This window comes from Balaenoptera physalus (assembly GCF_965194825.1).
Source record: "Balaenoptera physalus genome assembly, chromosome: 9".
Lineage (NCBI taxonomy): Eukaryota > Metazoa > Chordata > Mammalia > Artiodactyla > Balaenopteridae > Balaenoptera > Balaenoptera physalus.
This window is the reverse complement of record NC_138888.1, coordinates 94,934,692-94,957,465: the sequence shown is the minus strand read 5'-3', so window position 1 is coordinate 94,957,465 and position 22,774 is coordinate 94,934,692. Positions and strand designations below refer to the sequence as shown.

General features: G+C 38.7%; 1 protein-coding gene across 4 annotated transcripts in view; it reads left to right on the top strand.

Moving 5' to 3' along the window:
• The window catches only part of MEI4 (meiotic double-stranded break formation protein 4), a 255,740-nt gene that overhangs the window by 157,117 nt on the left and 75,849 nt on the right, over positions 1-22,774 (top strand). For 3 of the 4 annotated variants that reach the window (XM_082474217.1, XM_082474216.1, XM_082474219.1), the window contains exon 4: positions 15,487-15,618. The exons of the other annotated variant lie outside the window; for it this stretch is intronic. In XM_082474217.1, the coding sequence (XP_082330343.1) occupies positions 15,487-15,618 (132 nt within the window). The remainder of the gene's footprint in view (positions 1-15,486; positions 15,619-22,774) is intronic. 4 annotated transcript variants of the gene reach the window in all.

Below are 22,774 nucleotides of genomic sequence, written 5' to 3'. Positions count from 1 at the left end.
CATTATCAAGAGCTAGAAGTAAGGCAAGAGGTTGGCTGATAATCCTCTTAGTGACATACTAGGGCCTTATCTAATAGGCTAACCCAAGGAGTATTGAAATGTCTGGGAATGTACTTCCTCAGAGCTCTGACTCTGTAAAGTTCCATATTAACACATTGATTCCTGTCTAGTATAGATGCAAATGATTCTGTACAGTTGAAAACATAAGCCCTACTAGGCACAGCCATTTGTGTTAATGCATAAATGCATAAACTCTCTCAAATCTTATAAAAAGAAAAGAAAAAGATTAGCCTGGAGGTTACGTTAGGGGTTTATTCTGTAAGGTATTAACCAGTTTTGTATCTAACCTAGCAGTCTTATTACAGTATTCTTTCTTTAAAGCCAATGCTCAATTCCTCAAATGTTCTTTACCCTCATTAATGATACAAATACACCACTGATGTGTTCACTCCAAATTTGTAGGAGTCACGTTTTAAACTTTTTGAAAAGAATCCTTTCACATCAGGATCAAATCGGATTGCATTTTGAAAGCTTTTTAAATTATCTTGCCCACCATAGGCAGAAGTAACCACTGAAGCAAAAGTAATCTTATCTTATTTTTTATTGAATTCTAAGTGACAGCGGGGACTAGCTCAGTCATTTGCATAAGGTCTACACTCAGTGAAAGTTTGCTGTAAAGAATGAATGAATGTGTGACCATTTACTTTTTACTATTATAGCTTTAATTTTGTTGTGTCCTATTCTTTAGAATCATGGCATTTTCATGAATAATCTCCTACCTCATAGGAAATCTTAACACATGCAATTGTTTAAAAAAAATCATTTTATGTAATTAATTACAGCAGTAACTTTTACTCTAAACTGTACAACACATTTACTTTTGTAGTATATATTTTTTCATATGAGTGAGAGCCTTGAAAATTGTTTACTGTGATTTACTTTCGATTGAGTTTGGATTGCTTACCTTCACTCTTGTTGCGCTAAAGTTCTGAGATCTTTGTAAAACAGTTTCTCTTCCACAGATCGGCACTGCTCAGATCCTGGAGGGCTAGGGCAGTGGCAGGGCCCTTCATATGGTTTGTGTAAAGCCTTGGTTAGTTCCAGAGGTCAATTCTCTGGACATTTCTACCTCTAAATTGCTTGACTACTGTGGTCACCTCCATTCTGATAATCCAGATTTATATTAATAGCTACAGTTTATATTGCTGAATATTTTGGTTATTTCAGAAGTTTCATAGGTGTGCTTGTAACATTTATGGGAAGAGGGTTTTCATACCTGTTTATTTCCCCAGCTTTCCTGGAGTAACATTCCCTAGAACATATATATTTTGTTCTACATAGACTTTGGTTTTCTTGTTTTATACAATTAATGCATGTTAACTATAGAATACTAGGGAAATAAAGGGGTGAAATATAATGTTAGATGCTTCAGGAAGTAGGAGACAATTATCAGTGCATTGTCCACCCAGATTTAGGGCTGATACCATCTGTACCTCTGTATTTGAGGCTCTTTTCCCTTACAGTTCAGCTTGTTTCCAGTGTTGGTCTAGTAACAGAAATCGATACTTTATAGTCCAGTAATTGTATCTTTAATTCAAAGTGGTAATAACATTCTTATCAAAATATGGCAAGTGGTTATGGCAATATGGCAACATTCTCCATGAATGCTCTTGGGGGCTTTCGGATTAATTATGCCTCCATGAGAGACTGGGATATGATAGCTTTAGGTATGCAATGGTTAAGAGCACAAGAGGATTCTGATTCTAATGTGTATTTGATCTAACTTTGCACAGATTACTGTCTCTCAACTGAATTCCTATTATTTAGATTGAGATTATACCTCCTCCTAGGATTGTTTTGAGGATTAAATGATATAATATATAGACACTAAGCATTGTGCATAATGCAACATAAAAGCTTAATAAATTGCAGTGTATTTTTACTGATTATTTTCTGCTACTCTGTTGCCATGTTATCCTGTAAGTTTTACTTTACTGGCAACAGAGATAATAGACATTCAAGTTGAAAAAAAAATCTGAATCTAGTACTAGACTCTGCCACTCACCATGTCACCTTAACATTTTTTAGTCTTAATTGCCTCATTTTTCAAATTCTTTTAAAATGGGGAATGCCATTATCAGTGTTGTTGGGATACTAAATGGAGTATCCCAACTCTTTTGCCTAAATTGTTAGGCAGAAGAAACTAGCATAGTTCTTGTTGTTCTAATAGACATTTTTAGTTGGTTTAACTTAGTTTCCTTCATTAGTAGAGTTATACAAATAGATAGCATAGAAAGAGAAGGCGTGGTTCAGCATCCTAATGCATATCCAAGGCAGTCCTTCCATGTAACTAATCTCTACTACTTGTTTGGTTCTTCAGTGATAATTATGTACCTTTGATCTCAAACTGTTTTCTTCAGATTTGTTTCCCAGAATTCAGTGTGAACTTGCTAGCGCTCACATGTTTGCTGTTATTCTTTTGTGAAGTGTGATATGATGTATCTCTTACTAGCATGTACATCTTTAAACACATGTCAGTGACTCAAGGATAGGAACCATCTGAATAAATGACAAAGCATAGAATTTCTACAACCCCCTCAGATCCTTTTGAGCGTATAAAATGCCATGTTATTATTATTATTTACTTTTGACTTCCATTCAAATGTCACACAGTTCCCAATGATAAGGAAATGAAATTTTGTTCAGTTAATCTGCTGCGTTTGAGAAGTTGGTCATAAATAAGCAAGATCTGCTCTGCATATAGGCAGATGGCTGTTTTAAAGTTTATTGGATAGGGCCCCAGACCTTTCCAGATTCTCAGTCACATTGGCTTGAACAAAATGACAAAGTCTAACAGAAATCACTGCCTATCCCGTGTCTGAGCCTACGTGAGAAATCTTATAGGAAATATGCAGACCTTTATGAAGGTACCACTGTTCCCTTTTGGGACCTTTTGGATTCTTCTGAATGTTAATTGTCCTTAGCACCAACCTGAGTAAGTACTTAGCAGATTAAAAAAAAGGTACTTTCAATATCTATAGTTACAATTCTTGTTTTCAGCAGTTATAGGAATTTAAATAAACATAACTTTTCACATATCCCTATTAAATTTCACTTAGTTAGGGCTAGTTATTGTAGCTTAAGGAGTTCATTTGAATCTTGGTTTTGCTACCACAGCACTAGCTGTCTCTTCCAGTATTGCATAGTTTAAATTTTGATCTGCAAGATTTTGTTCAAATTATTCATTAAAAATATGACCAAACGACCAAATACTGTGGCTTGGTGTTAGAGGAGCCCCTGCAGTTACAGTCCACACATGTAATTCATATGCAGTTCATTCAACCAGCCTGAACCCCATACGGCCCCTAGTATATCCACAAGAAATCCTAAAGGCTTGCTCAGAGCCTTTGTTGAAATCAGTACATTCTATGTCTGGGACTTCTTTTGATTGAGTATAGCAACTCTATCATAACAGGACAGGAATTAAGGTTAGTGTGCCTGACGTTTATTAATTGATGCACTTTTCCCCTGGACTCTGTGTGCTTCTCTTAGTTGTCAAAATTTTTCTGCATAGTAATGTCTAGAATTGTCCCAGTATCCACATATGTATTATTCTATGAATCAAGACATCTACTCCCATATTTTTTTTAAATCCATGTGTCGCTTGCCCATTTCTATTCCTTAGGGCCTTTTTTCTGATTTCTCAACAGTTATCATGAATATATTATCAGTCACGTCTACAAGTACCTTGTGTACTTTAGGATAAAATTCTTTAAACTTTGAGCTCAGTTCAAGTAGTTCAGTTCTCACAGTATGTCTTTTTTTCTCATCACATCTGCAGCTTTACAAAGCACTTACATCTGCTCTACCCAGTAATCACTGAATTTGAACTTCTAATTCTGCATTATATTATCTTCTATTTATACTATTTTTTATTATCTCCAGATTGAAGATCATCCCTTTGAATGGGAAAAATGGGAAGTAAATGTACAGGGTTTTTTTTGGTCATCTGTTAGCCCTGTACCACCATTTTTTACAGTGAGACTGCCCCTTCTTTGTCCTCCATTCCCTAAACTTAATCAAACGTTTGCCTACCTTTTGCTTTTTTTTAAAGCCTTGCTTTATTTTGGAGCTCCATGATACATGAAGTATCATGAATACATGAAGTATTTGAGTGTCTTCACATAGTGGGACTTTGCCCCTTCTACCTATTTCCCCAGCAGTCAGTTGACCCATATCTGTGTGCTTAACTCTTCCTCGAGCCCTGGATAATTTCATCTCAAATCAGTAGTGCTTCTAGAACTGCAGACCTCACATTCTAAGCCCAGTAAGCATATTTTGTGCTTTGCCCCTGTCTGGCAGGCATGGGAACTGAGTTCCTGTCTTATTTCTCTCTGCTTGGTTCCCTGCATTGTCAGCCTTCCCAATTTCTTACTTTATCCTCAAAACTGAGATCCTGCAGTGTACAGCTGATCACGGATTTTCAAACATGACCTCTTCTCAGACCCTTCTTTCTCGTATTGAACTTGATTGCCAGGGTGCCTGTCACTTCTTGCTGTTCTGACAGGGTCTGAACTTGTCTACTATTACTGTCTTTCTAAACACACTTCGTTGAAGTTATCCCTCCCGCCGACCAGTGTTATCCAACACTAGGTCTCTCCTTTGGAAACCTGCTAAGCTCTAGTTTGTAGATTTCTCCTTAGTGGCGCCTCTGAGGAAAAGATTTCCAGAATTCTGCCCACAGACCTATGCACTGTCTTTAGAGCAAAAGCCCTACTATAATGAAGGCCTACCTGTAACGTTGCCTTAAAGAACTGGGATGTACCTGTGTCAGGCATATGTGCATATCTCTGGCCAACAATAGTGCTTGATCTAGGCATTCTTGGCCATACCTTGTTTCTCCTAATTATCACCCTTTTTCCCTTCTTTTTTTTTAAACTGGGATGTACTCTTGGTCAGGAGATGGGCACCCAACTAAGAGTCTCCTATCACTGCAGTCACAAAGAGATGATGTTCCCTGAGAGCGAAAGCCAGAGGCACAGATCCTGTTATTTTTTTACCCAACCTGTTCCTTCTTTGGCACTTCAGTCCAGAACCCAATCATTCCTGCACCTCTCCTTCTTGAGAGAAGCAATAGGGTAGAGGAGATGTAAGCGCTTCATAAAGCTGCAGGTGGGATGAAAAAAAGACATTTCCATACTTCCATTTTGCTATCTTCTTTTCTTGGAGTTGAAAATAGCTGACATTTATTGGGCATTTCTATGTGCCAAGCACTGTTACAAGTACCTCCGTGTATTAACTCATCTATTTTTCAAAACAAGCCTATGAAATTTTAACTCTTCTTATCCCCCTTTTACAAGTGAGAAAACTGAGGTGAAGAGAAGTGTGGTAACTTCCCAGTGGTCACATAGGGAGTACTTTGCAGAGTCAAGTTTTGAACAGGCATCTGGCTTCAGAGTCTGAACTCTTAGTGACCAGATTATCTCACCTCTCAGAGGTGGGGATAGTAGTAGTAATAGTTGTAAGTATCCTAGTAGTAGCTATAGCAGCAGCAGAGGGATAGGCAAGTTACACCCCAAGTTATGGGAGCCTCCTGAGAGGTTATGTGATGGACGTTTTAGAGAATATAGAGATAATTATAGAATCCATAGTATTGTATATCCCAAATATTCATGAAAATGCTACACAGCAGTACCACTTTGATGATATAATTCTGTTACAAATTTCATTTCCCACCTTTAATGGCTGAGGGTAATTTTTTTGAAGCAAAAAGGGAACTGAAGGAGATGCTGTATGTAATTTTTTTTTTTTGCTTCCCACCCACAATTCTTAGGTTTATTGATTTATCTTAAATACTATAGGAAGAATGTATTGATAATTTAGTTGTTTCTAACCCAAGTTTCTTGCACATGTTTAAGAAAAATATATATTAAGGGAAGTTATATATAAAATACATATTCAAAAAGTGATTTGATTCTAAAATGAAATTAAGATAATTCTGTTTATATTAGCATGAAAATAACAAAATACTTAGGAATAAATTATCAAGAGAAGTACGAGATATCCTTGCTAAAAACTACAAGACATTGTTGAAAGAAATCAAAGAGAAAAATATTTCATGTTCTGGGATTATATTATTAAGATGGTAATATTCCCCAAATTGATCTAGAGATCCCACACAATCCCTATTAAAATCCCAGCCACATTTTTTTGCAGAAATTGACAAGCTGACACTAAAGTTCACATGGAAATGAAAAGGACCCAGAATAACCAAAATAATCTTCAAAAAGGAGAACAAAGTTGGAGGATTCACATGTCCTAAATACAAAACTTGCTACAAATCTATAGCAAAGAGTAAGGGTTAAGGATACGTATATATATTAATGTAATAGAATTGAGGATCTGTCAGTAAACCCTTAAATTTGTAGACAGTTGATCTCAACAAGGGTACTAAAACAATTCAGTGTGGTAAAAATAGTTTTTCAACAAATGGTCCTGGAACAACTGGATATCCACATGCAAATGGACCATATACCAAAACTAACTCAAAATGGATCATAGGTTAAAGAACTAAAACTGTAAATTCTGAGGAGCAAACATAGGAGTAATTATTTCTGACCTAGGGCTAGGCATTTGTTTCTTAGATGTGAAACCAAACACAGAGATGCCAAAAGAAAAAACATAAATAAACTTGTGTGCTATTAGTGATAACAGGAAAATAGACAGACATCCCACAGAATGGGAGAAAATTTTTGCAAGTCATATATCTGATATGGGACCTATATCCACACTATATAAGAAACTCTTAAAACTCAATAATAATAAAAAAATAAATGAACCAATAAAAATAGGCAAATGAGTTGAGTAGATATTTCTGCAAAGGAAATATACAGATGGCTAATAAACAACATGAAAAGATACTCAGAAGCATTAGTCCTTAAGGGAAGTACAAACCAAAAGCACGGTGAGATACTACTTCGCATCCAGTAGGATGGCTAAAATAAAAAAGATAGCAGGTGTTGATGAGGGTGTAACAAAGATGTGGAGAAACTCATCATTGTACATTGCTGGTGGGAATATAAAATGGTGTAGTCACTTTGGAAAACAGTTTGGCATTTCCTCAAAAAGTTAAATATAGAGTTATCATGTTACTGAGCAGTTCCACTCCTAGGTGTGTGTTCAAGAGAGTTGAAACATGTATCTATCTAAAAACGTGTACATGAATGTTCATAGCAGCAATATTCCTAATAGCCAAAAAATGGAAACAACCCAAATGTCCGTCAGTTGATGGGTGGATAAACAACAATCGTATATTCATTAATACAATGGACTATTATTTGGCCATTAAAAAGAATGGCATACTGATACACGCTACAGAATTTATGAACTTCGAAAAAGTATTCTAAATGGCACAAGTCAGACGCGAACACCACATGTAGTATCATTCTATTACATGAAATGCCCAGATAGGTAAATCCATAGAGACAGAGTAGAGACAGAATGTAGGTTAGTGGTTGCCAGGGGCTGGTGGGGGAGGGTGGCAAATGGAGAGCTGTTATCCAAAAACAAAACAAAAAAAAAGATCAAATTGCAAAAGTCATTGTTGGCTGATGGGGGGTGGGCAGTATAATCTCTAAGGCCCTCAAAGGCAGCTTAGCTTCTGCTTTCCAGATGAATGAAGGTAAGAAATAGTGAATGATCAGTTACTTTGATTTAGGCTTTTCTTCCCATGCTTCCCCCCTAAATTTGCCTCCAAGAGCATCTTCAGCTGTATTACACAAGTATCGATATGTCGTATTTTCACGCAGCAGGATTCAGGTGGTCAGCAATTAGTGGAGTGAGTGTACACAGGGAGTGGGGGCTCAGAGGAAACCCTCCAGGTCACAGGAAAGCCACAGAGGAAGGGTCAGCTTGGCAGGAACCTTCTGGGCTGCAGATGAGCCACCCTGATGCCTGCAGAAGGCATCCAGGGCAGGAGGTTTCTGTGGAGAGAGGGTTATGGGAGGATTATCGCCAGGCTAGGGTGAGCTTGCAAGGTCTTCAGGGGACCTGATGTTCTGGATGGGCAACTGGGGCTGAGCTCCACCAGATGTCCTCCCATCCACGCCGCCGGCCCGCTGTGCAGCAGCCAGAAACAGCAGGAAACCTTCTTTCTCCTGCAGTTAATCCTTTCTCAGCATCCTCTGCTAAGAAACCTACTGTGTTGCTCATGTAAAGGAGAGACATTTAAAAGAATGGTGTCTGTTATCACTGATCATATATTGAAGGGTGAATTTGGAGCTGAGAGGCGATAAATTGATCATTGGCTCATGCCCTTATTTCTTTTGCTATAATTGTCACATGTATTACATCCATATCCAAGACAATATTGTATATATTTTTACTTGTATTTTGAAGAAATTAAGGGGAAAATAAACTTTTATATTTACCCAAATAGTTACCATTTTTGATGCCCTTCATTTCTTCCTGAAGATTCAAATTTTCCACTAGTATCATTTCTACTAAGCATAAAAATAATTTATCTTAGCATTTCTTATACTGTGGCTCTGTTGGTTACCTATTTTCTTACTTTTACTTTTTATCTGAAAATATCTATTTTACCTGAAAATGTCTATTTCACCTTCATTCTTGAAGGATTTTTTCCTGGATATAGAATACTAGGTTGACATTTCTTTTTTTTCCAGCAATTTAAAGATAATAATCTAGTCTTTTCTAACCACCATAGTTTCTGATGGGAAGTCCACAGTTATTTGTATTATGTTCCCTGTAAGGTGTCATTTTTCTCTGATTGCTCTCAACTTTGTCTCTTTATCCACAGTTTTAAGGATTTGGCTCTGATATGTCTAGGCTTTATTTTTTCTTTTTATATTTATTGCTTGGGTTCAAGGAGATTCTTTAATGTATGTCTTTAGCCAAATTCAGGGAGTTTTCAGCCATTATTTGTTCAAACATTTTCTGCCTGTTCTGACCCATTTCTCCTTCTGGATCCCAATTACACTTGATAGACCTGTGTATATTGTCCCATGCGCCCCTGAGATTCTGTGCATTCCTCAGGCTGCATGAATTCTACTGACCTGTATTCAAGTACATAGACTCTTTCCTCAGTCATCTTCATTCTGCTTCTGGGCTCATCTGCCTTGAGTTTTTATTTCACATGTTCTTGAATCTCTGCTTGGTTCTTTTTACTCTTTTCTCTTTCTCTACTGAATTTGTATCTTTGGGATCAGTGCTCACATTAAGCACAGTTCTGAAATTTGTCTTAAAATCTCTTCTTGTAAACCACACCACAGGATCAGGGCTGCCGCTGCTTCTGCCGTGATCGAGGCAGCACAGAGATAGAAGTTTCCAAAGCTGCCAGTCCCAGATCGATAGCACTTCTGTCATCATCAGGAATCTCCTGAATCAGGAAGACGTCTGCCATCTGTTCCAGAATCCTGCTGCATCTTCTAGGAACCGTATCATCATTCAAAAGGGATGCCCTGCAACCTGCCTTTCACCTCAAGTAATTCTGACTATGTCTTACATCAGATCGACTTACTACAAACATTTACATTATATCCAGAACCCTCTCTAAAAGAGAGTTTTAGCCTCTTTATCACTGGAAACATGCGTGAAGAATATTTGAGTGGTGATCCCCGTCTACCTGCTGTGGACTGCTCCTCTAATTATTCAACGTTCATATACTCCCTTTTTCCCATATTCAAACTTCCACCAAATCTCAACAGCAACAGCAATGTGCTGTGAAAACATAATGTACCAGTGCTCTATAGAAACAAAAATCTATAGACCTCTTATCAAAAGGAAGGATTCAGTCTCGATCTTCTCGTGTGATAGAGTGTGATGTGATGATCATCCCTATGCTAGTTCAGTCACAATTCTAGTTTGATACTTTGTAATTCATGGACTAAATTATAAAATACACAAACACACACACATACCCACAAAGAAGGAATAAAGTAACCCATCATGGCCTTCGTTTCTATAACTGGTTATAAGTCCATAATTTGTATTGGTTTTCTTCCTCCACTGCCAATTACATTCTCCCTTTGTCCTCAGCCAGAACCTCACTTAGTTGATTTACCCAGAGTTTCATCCCTGAAGGATCTGACCTTTTGGTCATCTTGCCTCATGAGGTTGCTGTAGTATTCATTTATTTCTGCCACTTGGACATGTCAGAAATAGAGGGCAATCCCTGGCTTCCAGATGTAATCTTCCCTGCTAACATGGCATTGTAAATGCCTGTTTTCCTCCACCATAGAGGTCAGTTGCACCAGCCAACACAGGAACTTCTTTTTTGCCATTGGTACAGTGGCATGAAGAAATCCATGTAGCCAGGTGGAAATCTCAGCTTCCAGTTTACGAAGCCATTGTTCAGTCCTTTGGTTGGAACCATTTTCACTTGGTTATGTAGACCTCTAAGACAAGATCCAATGCCACAAGGATGGGAATAACACTTTTCCAATAAATCATTAGATGTAATATTGAGAGTTCCCAGCCTTACTTTCATACCTTGGCTCCTGAACCTGTGTATTCTGGATGTGGGAGAAAGAGCATCGGATATTGGTCACTGGTTTAGAACATAAGTTTCCTATCACTCCGTCTTATAAGAAGTAGTATTCTAGCTGGAACTAACTGTTCAAGGAAAATTTACTTCTGTTTTTAGTTCCCGCTTGATCCCAATTTTGTATCTAGTACAACTACTTGATGATGGAGTATTGCTGTGTATACCTAACCTTAGGTAACACCCAGTTCAGATGAGCAGCTCTGGGCATATAGTCACTTGGTGTCCCACTATCAGGCACTCATTCAGTCACTACTGGGGCCAAATAGCATAAGCAAGGAGTTTTTCTTTTTTCTATAAAGGGTAATATTTACTTGTCAAGAAAATTATGACTTTCTTCCCATACCCAAGTGCCCCCCCCCCCTTGTGATTGTCTCATTAGGGTCAGCTACAGGTGTACTGATTAGCTCCAGGAATATTGGCTCTTACTGGTCATAAGGTCCATGTGGCAGAGCCTCTTGTTCCCCAACGTAGACCAGCTAGAGATCTCAATATGCTCCTCTGGGCCCTTCTCAAAGTTCACAGCCTTGTGGTTTCTCCATATATGCATCTGAGTAGAAAACCAAAGAAATATATGTTGCCTCAAATATCCAGAGACCCATCAAGCATTGTATCTGTTTATTAGTGATAGTAAGTACATCTAAAGCAACATGTTTTTCACTTTAGGGGTGTATTCCCACATGCCTAAGACCCAGAAACTGCCCAAGTGTTTCAGGCACCTGAATTCTGGGGTTCGCTCTCTGGAATGCATGTGATTTACCAGGGCCCTCAAAACCCCTGCCATATCAGCATGATGTCATCAGTACAGTGCACTTGCACGATGTCCTGTGGAACGTTTCAATGATCAGAATCCTATGAACTATTAAATAATGGCCCGGAGCCAGCAAGTTGACATAGCCTTAATAGGACAGGAAAAGTGCCCTGCTGTCTCCTAGGTGAATGCAAACCCCCAGATCAAGACCTGTCTAACATGTATCAGAGGCAGGGAGCTACATCTGGAACAGTAATTAGCACTGTGTAACTACGAACACCACCCGATTAATTTTGTGATAATTCACTGTTATTCTCCAAGATCCTTCAATGTCCTGCACAGGTCAAATAGGCAAATTTATTGGGCATGTGGTAGGAATTTCCACCCCTGAATATTTCAAGACTTCAACTTGGCACTGAGCTCTGTGAATCTTCCAGGTGGATATATAGATCCAAGCACCTTTGGGAAGACTGAGTTTACAGCAATGACTCCCTAAACCAGTGGGTCACCAAGATAGCATCCCACTGCATCTACTAGGATTAAGAACCTGGAAACGCAGGAAGCCTCTGAACCAGCTGCAGGATAAGCCAGAACTGTGCCGCCTCTGCTACAGTCCGCGCCAGCAAAACTCATGCCCTGAGCCTGCTTCTCTTCTTCCATAATGCACTGCTAAATCCGGTTCTCAAATGAGCGCTCAGATTGGCAGAACTCAAACCTCATCCAAAATCCTAACTGCAGAGGAATCTGGGGAAATTTATTTCTAGCTCCTCTGTCCCTGAAATGCAGAAAGATGTGCTAGAGTAGAAAATGATGGCGTGGGTGTTGGCAGGTCCTTCCGTGGTTTCCGCTGCAGTTGCCTCATGCGTAATATGAGCCCAGGCCTCCACGTCAGCCTCTCAAAGTTCCACTGCATTTACAAAAGGGCAAGTGACAGTTAAAATGTAAGGAAGAAGAGAGGCCATTTTATAATAATATTCACAGAATTTTAAATCACCTTAATGGCTCTGTACTTAGTCTTTGCTCTCGTTTGAACCTCAGTCATAGTGGGGAGACAGTCACGGTTCATAGCTGTATTGTGGAAAAGCTCTTTGTGGTGAACTTTCCTTCTCAGCAATGTCCTCTAAAAGGACTGTATTAACTCTAGACAAGTGGATTTTATTTCTAGTATTTAACTTCTTAAGGGTCAATGAATTTACACGTATAACCTTCAATGCTTTTACATTATTATCCTACATTATAACATTTAACACTTATTGGGCACTTGCTAGGGGCTGGACACTATGTTAATCAGTTTTGCTGTCTCACTTAATATGCACAATTCTATGTAGTGGGTGCTGTCCCAGTCACTGTTTTGCAGATGTGTAAGCTGAGACATAAAAGGTTAAGTAAGTTGTTAGTACAAGTTAGTAAGCATGGAGTTGGGATTTGACTCAGGCAGTGTTGGGCTCCAGAGTCTGCAGCCTACCCTGTCACACTTTCATTTCATCCCCATTCTGTAAAGTCCCTTTCAGTTTATGGTGAAATTTTTCTTCTCTTTAAGTTATCTCCTAAAGATTAAATATTCAGGAAAAAAGATAAATAAACAATTAAAGCATCAGTGAAATACTCAGCCGAAGTTTTTTAGAGCTTCGGTAAAAGTACTCTTTTTTCAGGTACAAATTAAAATGTTGTAAAACATGTGACATCTAATAAGTCATACTGGAGAGTTACAAAAGATGGGAGTCTTAGCTAATTACATTGTTGGGAAATAACAATGATAAATAACTATGATTTTCTATGATAATAAATTGATGTGGTTTTAGTTTTAAATTTGATAAGTTGATTTCAAAAATTATTATTAACAGCTAGTTATGCATGTCCAGATTTATAATAGAAATTTCTTTTGAAGTCTATAATCCATTCTCTTCCTTAGTGTCACTGATTAACTTTTAAAGTTAAAGTATATTATTAAAATATCAGTTTGAGAAATATCTATATTAAGTATACATTGTGAAGGACACAGATGGCATTTCCTAGTTTCATATGGCATTAGTTATTTAAGCATTGTCATTTAAACATTTTACATATAAAAGCAGTGTCTTCTCAATAGGATTTTAAGCCCATAGAGAACAATGGCAAGGCAGATGCTGTTTCTGTGTTTTGAGATACTCCTTGAAGCCTCCTTTCTCCCAGATATATTAAAGGAAAGATTTAATGAAATTCCAGATATGAGTTATATGCAACTTAATGTGAATTATAATCAAATGGCCTTTCTCCTCCTAACTATAGGGGATATAGTTCATTGTCTCCCATGATCTTTTGAAATTTATTTAATGACGAGTTCTTTTGCTGCCTCTAGATGAAAATTCAGAGTCCCACATTTCTTTCTCCTCACTCTAAAACATTGTGACTTTAGACTTTTGACTAGTGGAGAATAAACACCCACGCCCACACACACCTGTCCCTCTGCAACGTGGAGGTAGGACTCTCCCCCAAAAACGTCTTCAAACTTTTTCCTCTTACCCTGTTTATCCACCTCTACCTCTATATCTCCATATCTATTGGGTGGGCCAAAAGGTTCGTTTGATTTTTTTCCGTAAGATGGCTTTAGTAGCACTTAGTTGTCTTTAACTTCATTCGAAACAATTTTGTTAAGACTGTATGTGACAGCTGTCATATCAACGTGCTTTTAAAAAAAAGACATCAAAATTGGTGAATTTTTGTGTAGCCATTCTAATATTGAAGATCTGGAAGAAAAAAAAGCAACAGTTTGGCATATTATGCTTTATTATTTCAAGAAAGGTAAAAATGCAACAGAAACACACAAAAAGATTTGTGCAGTGTGTACAGAAGGTGCTGTGACTGATTGAACGTGTCTAAAGTGGTTTGCGAAGTTTCTTGCTGGAGATTTCTCGCTGGACGATGCTCCACGGTCGGGTAGACCAGCTGAAGTTGATAGCGATCAAATGGAGACATTAATTGAGAACAATCAACATTATACCACGCGGGAGATAGCCTATGTACTCAAATCCGACTTAGTCAAATCAAGCGTTGAAAATCATTTGCACCAGCTTGGTTACGTGAATCGCTTTGATGTTTGGGTTCCACATAAGTTAAGTGAACAAAACCTTCTTGACCATATTTCCCCATGCAATTCTCTACTAAAATGTGATGAAAACATTCCATTTTAAAAACAAATTGTGACGGGCAATGAAAAGCGGATACTGTACAACTATGTGGCACAGAAGAGATCGTGGGGCAAGTGAAATGAATCACCACCAACTATACCAAAGGCAGGTCTTCATCCAGAGAAGGTGATGTTGTGTATATGGTGGGATTGGAAGGGAGTCCTCTATTACGAGCTTCTTCCAGAAAACCAAACGATTAATTCCAACAAGTACTGCCCCCAGTTAGACCAACTGAAAGCAGCACTCAATGAAAAGTGTCCAGAATTAGTCAACAGAAAATGCATAATCTTCCATCAGGATAACGCAAGACTACACGTTTCTTTGATGACCAGGCAAAAATTGTTACAGCTTGGCTGGGAAGTTCTGATTCATCCGCCCTATTCACCAGACATTGCACCTTCAGATTTCCATTGATTTAGGTCTTTACAAAATTCTCTTAATGGAAAAAATTTCCATTCCCTGGAAGACTGTAAAAGGTACCTGGAACAGTTCTTTGCTCAAAAAAATAAAATGTTTTGGATAGATGGAATTATGAAGTTGCCTGAAAAATGGCAGAAGGTAGTGGAGCAAAAGGGTGAATATGTTGTTCAATAAAGTTCTTGGTGAAAATGAAAGCTGCGTCTTTTATTTTTACTTAAAAAAACAAAGGCACTTTTTGCCCCACCCAGTATATTTAGTGGGTAAGGGCTTGAGAGTCTTGTTTTATCATCTTGATTCATTCTGTATGTACTCTGTCTAAATGATATGATCTTTTGGTTCTTCAGCTAAAACTTCCATTTTAGCACCTTGTCACACATTTCAAAATATTAACTGCTATAAAATTTCATTACTTCTATTATGATAATCTGTCTGTTTCACAGTTTTGCTTGAGACTGACCCAGAATTATATTGACACTTTTTGTACTCCCTGCAGCATGGAACTCAGCAGTAAATTTTAGAAAGTGCCCATTAAATATATTTTGAGCTAACTTGATAGAAAATAGAAACCTACTCATTTTGATCTTTAGTTTCAGGTGCAGCAGTATGTCTCTGAGAGTCTGGTAACCCTGGGAAGTTGCAGCTTGTTGAGAAAATCTATAATATCTCTGCTTCTGTCAGAAGTAAACAGCTTTGCTGATGATCTGGGCGCCATCAATCAGGTACATATAACTTGACACTGTAACTTTCATTTATAGTTAATGCAGCTGTAGACTTTTCTTTCCCTTTCTCCTCCCCTCTCTTTTTGCCAGGCTGATATTTTAGTTGTTACCTTATTTCTAATGTACATAAATACTGTTGCTGCCTGCTGAAATTACAGAAAGATATTTTCAGAAAATAGTTTTCAAAATAATGCCATTTTATCATCCTTACTGGTATATATGTGCCAAAGGTGTCACTAGTGATGGCAAAGGAATAGCCTTAAACCTCTCCAAGAAGGCAGTGTGTTCCTAAAGCAAAGCAGTGAGAGGAAAGTGAACAGGAGAGGATGATAAATAGAGAACAGCCTCTGACCAGTGGTTCTTATTCCTAATTGCTCATGACACTCATGTGGCTAACTTTAAATATTCCGTTGCCAAGCCATATGCCAATCGAGTGAAATGGAGGTCTCTGGGGTTAAGACGCAGGTATTGGTATTGTTAAAGTTCTACAGATGATTCCAGTGTGCAACCAAGGTTGAAAACAATGCTCTTTTATCTGTGCAGAATCTTATGTCACTGCTGACAAATGTGTCTAAGGAACAGAAGTCATTCCCATGTATTTTTTTTTTTAAGCTAGTGTATCTTTTTTTTTTAATTAATTAATTTATTTATTTATGGCTGTGTTGGGTCTTCGTTTCTGTGCGAGGGCTTCCTCTAGTTGTGGCAAGCGGGGGCCACTCTTCATCGCGGTGCGTGGGCCTCTCACTATCGCGGCCTCTCTTGTTGCGGAGCACAGGCTCCAGACGTGCAGGCTCAGTAATTGTGGCTCACGGGCCTAGTTGCTCTGCAGCATGTGGGATCTTCCCAGACCAGGTCTCGAACCCATGTCTTCTGCATTGGCAGGCAGATTCTCAACCACTGCGCCGCCAGGGAAGCCCCATTCCCATGTTTTAATGTTGACAGTGGCATATTATGTGTTCACTTTCTCAGCTCACTTAATATTATTATTGTTTCTGTGGTTAGAATTAAGCATAAATAAAGGAAATCAGAGACAAATGTTTTGGTAAAGAGAAAAATTAATAAGAGAAATATATGTATATATTTATATAATATTAAATGCTTTTAACCAAGTTCTTACGTCTAAGTTCTCCACATTTAATAACATATTCCAAAATATTATATAATCTACTTGAATTCAATCAATGTCATGGTAAATCATCTAGTCAGCAGTTTTTCAAGTGACTGTTAAATGGTGAACACTTGAAAGAGCTCTGTTAGATATATTTTTTAAAAGTAGTTGTTACTGATCTCAAGGAGCTAAAAATCCATTTGAGAAAGAAATAAGGCACATTTACTAGTGGAAAAAAACAGTGAAGTGTTAAAATGCATGGTGCCGTTTGTAGGAGCTCCAAGATCAAGGAAGTGATCAAGGTAGTTTGCAAGTCCCTGAAAAGATTTCATGAAAAAGGAACAGCTTGAAAAATGGATTTGAATTGAAAAGGAGAGAATACATAATGTTGAGGCACTGGGTGTTAGTTTTAAAAAGTGTGCCCAGAATTCTGAGGAAACAGTGTGAGGTCATGGCATTAAAAATAGGAAGCAATGTGGGAAATTAGTTTGATGGAATCAGATTTGTGTGGAGAATAACAAAACACAGAAAAGAAAATTTTATTTACATATTCTCATTTAATTTTTACCAAAATACATGAAGTAGTTATATTATTTACCTAGTTTATAGATAAAGAAGTCAAGCCTTAGAGCAGTTACACAACTTGAGCAAGGTTGCAGAAAGAACATATGCTAAGAGCCATAATTCAAACCCAGGCATTCTGATTGTTAAGCCACTTTAGAATAAGAGTAACAATAACACAACAACAAGAACTAGTTTTTGGCGGGTAATACGTGTTATGCTTTACCCGAATTGTCCCATTCAATCCTTTTAGTAACCCTTCAAGATATTAGTATCGTTGTTTAAAGACAAGGAAACTATTCATCAGCATTCTTAACAATGGATAACAGAATTCACTCCAGCCAATTTAAGCAGAAAAGGATACATGAATAGCTATGGAATTGTTGAAGAAGAGACTAGGCCGTACTTTCATGAATGACCCCCGCAACTACCCAGCTGAATAGGAATAGGCTCCAAAGGAATTGCTGCCTTTGCCGTCATGACCAGGAAGCTGCCTGCTGACTCAAGGAGCTACTACTACAGTCACAGGGTCCATAAAACAGTCCTGCTGCAATATACAACAGCCAGATATATGCCCTGTGTTGTCCTGTCTCACTATGTGATTCACTTTCAACTAATTCAGTTTTTGTGAGTCCGTTTATTTCTAAGCCAACAGCATATTCAGAACCCTAGCATCAAAGAAGTATAGAAAATGTAGTTTTATGCTTTTTCAGCTTCTTTACTCTAAAAGGGTGATAGAATGACTAATGATGTAGTCAGTCCAAGGTGTCTATCACATGTAAGACTCAGAAATTCAGTAACATGGTGGTAAGAGATGGCATCAGAATAGGAGGGAATACAGGGCAAAGGGCGTGAATGCAGGGAAGCCATTTATTCGGGACTCTCAATGTAATTAGTCTTCCACAAGCAGGAGTAGAAATAACCACTTGTATATAAGAAGTGTTATCCAGAGGACTCAAGAAAAGATTTAATGTGAAGGAGAGAGAAGAATCAGTGCAAAAATTAATATTATAATAAAACTAAGAGATAGGAAAAATATCACTAAGAAGAATTAGGTAAATGGGAAGCAATGCTTCTTTGTGAGCAGAATAAATTGAGTTTGTAAATATTGAATATGAGGAAATATTGAAATAATCTAAATATAGGCAGATGGAAATATGAAATTAAAACTTGAGGGAAAGGAAGGGACACACATAAAAATTAGGGGAATATCACTATATGGCAATCATGAAATCATAGTCAGAAAGAGAACAGGGACTCAGGGAAAAGTACTGTGGAATGGGAGAGGCAGATGTACAAACAAGGAAAGAAGACAAGTTTTATTTTAATATTAGATGTTAGCTGACTATTATAAATGTCAGGCTTAAATTATTTAATTTTTCATCAGCTATAAACAGTAATATATATTATATATAATATGGATTATGCAAAAAAATCTATAAGTAAAAATATAAATATTAAAGTCATACTACATACTTTTTGACTTTCCAGTTTTATTTATTGTCTCTTAGACATAGTCTTATTGTTGGATATATAGGTCATTGCTGTATACATTTTGACCTCTGATATAAAACTTAACATTAACTATTTTCTGAAGTTGATTCATGGAGATACATTTCAGAAGTTGACTTTATTACATTAACTGCATTCAACTCTTATTGATTTGCATCTCAAACTTGCATATTAAGATGATTTTTTGGAAAAAGCATAATAAAATGTCTAATTTTTTTAAAAAATAAAATTTCTTGGAACTTATTAAAAAGTATTTAAAAAGTCATAAAGTTCATTGTTAACAGAATAGGCTTCCCAATGTAAACAGCTAAAACTGGACAAATATATGACTTAGTGAATTTCAGACAATAGGCAGTACAAAATTGCAATTCCTGAAATAAGGGAAGCAAACTATGTGAGCCCCATGATTGCCTTGACTTTTGGCGTGGAGGCCCTTTCTGGACTGTGGTACAGGTGAAGCCCAGCCAAGTCCCAGCAGTCTCACTGAACTGATGGGGCAGAGACTGGAGTTCCAGAGAACTGATGCAGAGAATGTCTGGGTCGGGGTCATGGAGAGAAGAAAACCCTGAAAAGAAGAGCTCAAGAAATTTGAACAGAGGTTTTCTGGATTATTTGTTGAATACTAAGCTGCACATGTGTAGGAGGACAATTCACAAGGCAAAGAAAAACTACTCAGGAAAGAAATATTACAAAGAAATTGTGAGCTGCATAATGGCCAGACCTCACACAGTGCTTGGGACCATCCAAATTCTATCCAGATATAAAAACAAGACCTTACTTAATAAGGCATTCAGTAGAGACCTTAAAATGTTATAGCTTAGCAGTATAGTACTTTATAGTCCTAAGAAAAGGCTATGCTGGAGGGATTCTAACAGAGCTTGGAAACACACCTTGAAGATTTCTTGCTGATTCACAGCTAGATTAGCTGCCTGCTGGAACAACATAATACAGAAGCTCAACAATATGATATCATTAATGTCTACATTCATTCAGACATCACAGCATGTGACAAAGAAAGAATGTGTAACTCATAGCCATGAGAAAAAGCATCAGTTAATAGAAATAGAACCAGAAATGACAGAAATAATGGAATCAGCATATAAGGACAAAGACAGCTATTTATATATATATACATACATACACACACAAATACATATATATGTGTATGTTAAAAGAAAAATGAAAAAAAAACCCACAGAATGGGAGAAACTATTTGCAAATGATATGACTAATAAGGGGTTAATATCCAACATATATAAACAGCTCATAAAAGTCAACATCAAAAAAACAAAACAACTGGAATAAAAATATGGGCAGAAGAACTGAATAGACATTTTTCCAAAGAGGAAATGCAGATGGTCAACAGGCACATGAAAAGATGCTCAACATAGCTAATCATCAGGGAAATTCAAATCAAAACCACAATGAGATATTATCTCACACCTGTCAGACAGGCCATCATCAAAAAGACAACAAATAACTAATGTTGGCGAGGATGTGGAGGAAAGAGAACCCTTGTACACGGTTGATGGGAATGTAAGTTGATACAGCCGCTATGGAAAACACTATGGAGGTTTCTTAAAAAACTAAAAATAAAACTACCATATGACCCCCCTGGGTATATATCTGAAAAACAATAATTAGAAAAGATACATGCACCCCAATGCTCTTAACAGTATTATTTATAATTGCTGAGTTATGAAAGCAACCTAAGTGTTCAGCAAGAGATGAATGGATAAAGATGTGATCCCATACACACACACACTCACACACACACACACACACACACACACACACACACACTAGAATACCATTCAGCAATAAAAAAAGAATAAAATTTGCAGCAACATGAATGGACTTGGAGAGGATTATGTTAAGTGAAATAAGACAGAGAAAGACATATGATATCACTTAATCTAAAAAATACAACAGGGAGGGACCTTCAAGATGGCAGAGGAGTAAGACATGGAGATCACCTTCCTCCCCACAAATACATCAAAAATACATCTACATGTGGAACAGCTCCTACAGAACACCTACTGAATGCTGGCAGAAGACCTCAGACTTCCCAAAAGGCAAGAAACTCCCCACGTACCTGGGTAGGGAAAAAGAAAAAAGAAAAAACAGAGACAAAAGAATAGGGATGGCACCCACACCAGTGGGAGGGAGCTGTGAAGGAGGAAAAATCCACACACTAGGAAGCCCCTTCACTGGCAGAGACGGGGTGGGCAGAGGGAAAGTTCAGAGCCACGGAGGAGAGCGCAGCAACAGGGGTGCAGAGGGCAAAGCAGAGAGATTCCCACACAGAGGATTGGTGCCGACCAGCACTCACCAGCCTGAGAGGCTTGTCTGCTCACCCGCCGGGGCGCGCAGGGGCTGGGAGCTGAGGCTTGGGCTTCGGAGGTCACACCCCAGGGAGAGGACTGGGGTTGGCTGCCTGAACACAGCCTGAAGGGGGCTAGTGCGCCACAGCTAGCCAGGAGGGAGACCAGGAAAAAGTCTGGAGCTGCCTAAGAGGCAAGAGACAGTTGTTTCAGGGTGCACGAGGAGAAGGGATTCCTTCCCTGTCTGCCCACAGAAGGCAGAGCACTGCCTAAATGAGCTCCAGAGATGGTCACGAGCCGCGACCATCAACTCGAACCCCAGAAGTAGGCATGAGACGCTAAGGCTACTGCTGCCGCCACCAAGAAGCTTGTGTGCGAGCACAGGTCACTATACACACCTCCCTCCCGGGAGCCTGTGCAGCCCGCCACCGCCAGGGTCCCGTGATCCAGGGACAACTTCCCCGGGAGAACGCACGGCGCGCCTTGGGCTGCTGCAACGTCACGCCGGCCTCTGCCGCCACAGGCTTGCCCTGCATTCCATACCCCTCCCTCCCCCTGGCCTGAGTGAGTTAGAGCCCCCTAATCAGCTGCTGCTTTAACCCCATCCTGTCTGGGCCGGAACAGAAGCCTGAGGGCAACCTACACACAGAGGCAGGGCCAAAACAAAAGCTGAACACCAGGAGCTGTGCCAACAAAGAAGAGAAAGGGAAATATCTCCCAGCAGCCTCAGGAGCATCGGATTAAATCCCCAGTTACCTTGAAGTACCCTGCATATGTGGAATACCTGAATAGACAACTAATCAACCCAAAATGGAGGGAGTAGACTTTGGGAGCAACTGTAGACTTGAGGTTTGCTGTCAGCGACTGACGTGTTTCTGATTTTTATGTTTATCTTAATATAGTTTTTAGCGCTTGCTATCATTGGTGGATTTGTTTATTGGTTTGGTTGCTCTCTTCTTTGTTTTTAATTATTTTTTATTTTTTTCTTTTAATAATTTTTTAATTTTAATCATTTTATTTATCTTTTTAATTTTTTTTATTATTCTTATTTTTTCTTTCATTTTTTCTCCCTATTCTTCTGAGCCGTGTGGTTGACAGGGTCTTGGTGCTCCGGCCTGGTGTCAGGCCTGAGCCTCTGAGGTGAGAAAACCAAGTTCAGGACATTGGACCACCAGAGACCTCCCAGCCCCACATACTATCAATCGGTGAGAGGTCTCCCAGAGATCTCTGTCTCAACACTAAGACCCACCTCCACCCAACAGCCAGCAAGTACCAGTGCTGGACGCCCCATGCCAAACAACTAGCAAGACAGGCACACAACCCCATCCATTAGCAGAGAGGCTGCCTAAAATCATACTAAGTTCACAGACACCACAAAACACAACAACGGACCCAGCCCTGCCCACCAGAAAGACAAGGTCCAGCTCCACCCACCGTAACACAGACACCAGTCTCCTCCACCAGGAAGCCTACACAAGCCACTGAACCAACCTTACCCACTGGAGGCAGACACCAAAAACAACGGGAACTATGAACCGGCAGCCTGTGAAAAGGAGGACCCAAACAGTAAGTTAAGCAAAATGAAAAGACAGAGAAATATGCAGTACGTGAAGGAGCAAGGTAAAAACCCACCAGACCAAACAAATGAAGA